This window comes from Eimeria mitis, genomic scaffold, assembly GCF_000499745.2.
Source record: "Eimeria mitis Houghton genomic scaffold, Emh_scaff7629, whole genome shotgun sequence".
NCBI classification, from domain to species: domain Eukaryota; phylum Apicomplexa; class Conoidasida; order Eucoccidiorida; family Eimeriidae; genus Eimeria; species Eimeria mitis.
In genome coordinates, this window is record NW_013575589.1 from 1,390 (window position 1) to 2,228 (window position 839).

The 839-nt window shown below is 49.3% G+C and overlaps 1 protein-coding gene across 1 annotated transcript in view; it reads right to left on the reverse strand.

Annotated features, from left to right (window-relative positions):
- The window catches only part of EMH_0092200 (uncharacterized protein), a gene marked incomplete at both ends in the record, with an annotated part of 1,283 nt that extends 750 nt beyond the window's left edge, over nucleotides 1–533 (reverse strand). The window contains one exon of the mRNA XM_013501799.1: nucleotides 134–533. Within this exon, the coding sequence (XP_013357253.1) occupies nucleotides 134–533 (400 nt within the window). The remainder of the gene's footprint in view (nucleotides 1–133) is intronic.
- Nucleotides 534–839: the final 306 nt, after the last annotated feature.

Genomic DNA, 839 nt, shown 5'->3' on the forward strand with positions numbered 1-839 from the left:
TATTTCTACAGTAGAGAGAAAAGAAACAAATCAGCAACTAGAATGTTTATTATAAATATATAAATAATAATATTATAAATATATAAATAATAATAAAAAAACACAAATTATTATTTATATATCTGCTGGGTACCTTCAAGGGCCTCGGCGATGCCTGTATTGAATCCATAGGCAGCTGCAAGCGACCCAGTGCTGCTGTTGCAAGCGCTGTTGCTGCTGCTGCTGCTGCTCCTGCTGTACCGCTGCTGCTGCTGCTGCTGCTGCTGCTGCACTGCAGCAGTGGTGGTGTGTACGACCTCGATTCTCCTCACGAACTGCACAGCTTTCACCTCTCCCCTGCCTGGGGGGCCCCCCGCGGTGTAGTGAGCGCTAACAGAAGCAGCAGACGCCACAATGGGTACCGTTGGGGGCCCCCCAGTACCTCTTCTGGGGCCCCCCAGCTGCGACGAGGCCCCCCAGCTGTTTGTGTTGCTGCTGTGTAATGTTGTTTTGCTGCTGCTGCGGCCTGAAGAACCAAAGTTCTTCGTCTGCATCTCCACACACACAACACACACAGCTGCCCCCCTACACCTCAGCAGTGTGTTTCAGTGTGCAGCATCAGTGCATGCAGCAGCAGCAGCAGCAGCAGCAGCAGCAAGAACACCTGCTCCTTCCTGATTTGTTTTCTATACCCTGCTAGGGGTTGAAGGGGCTCTTAAGCTTTCTTTGCATGCGGCATCTGTTGCTGTCTGCGGCTGTAACAAACATTCTTCTTCTGTTCTCTAGAAAACAAATATAGAGAAAATGCAGTGATAAGCATCGCTCTTATGAAGCAAACAAACATCAGCCTTACCGGAGCT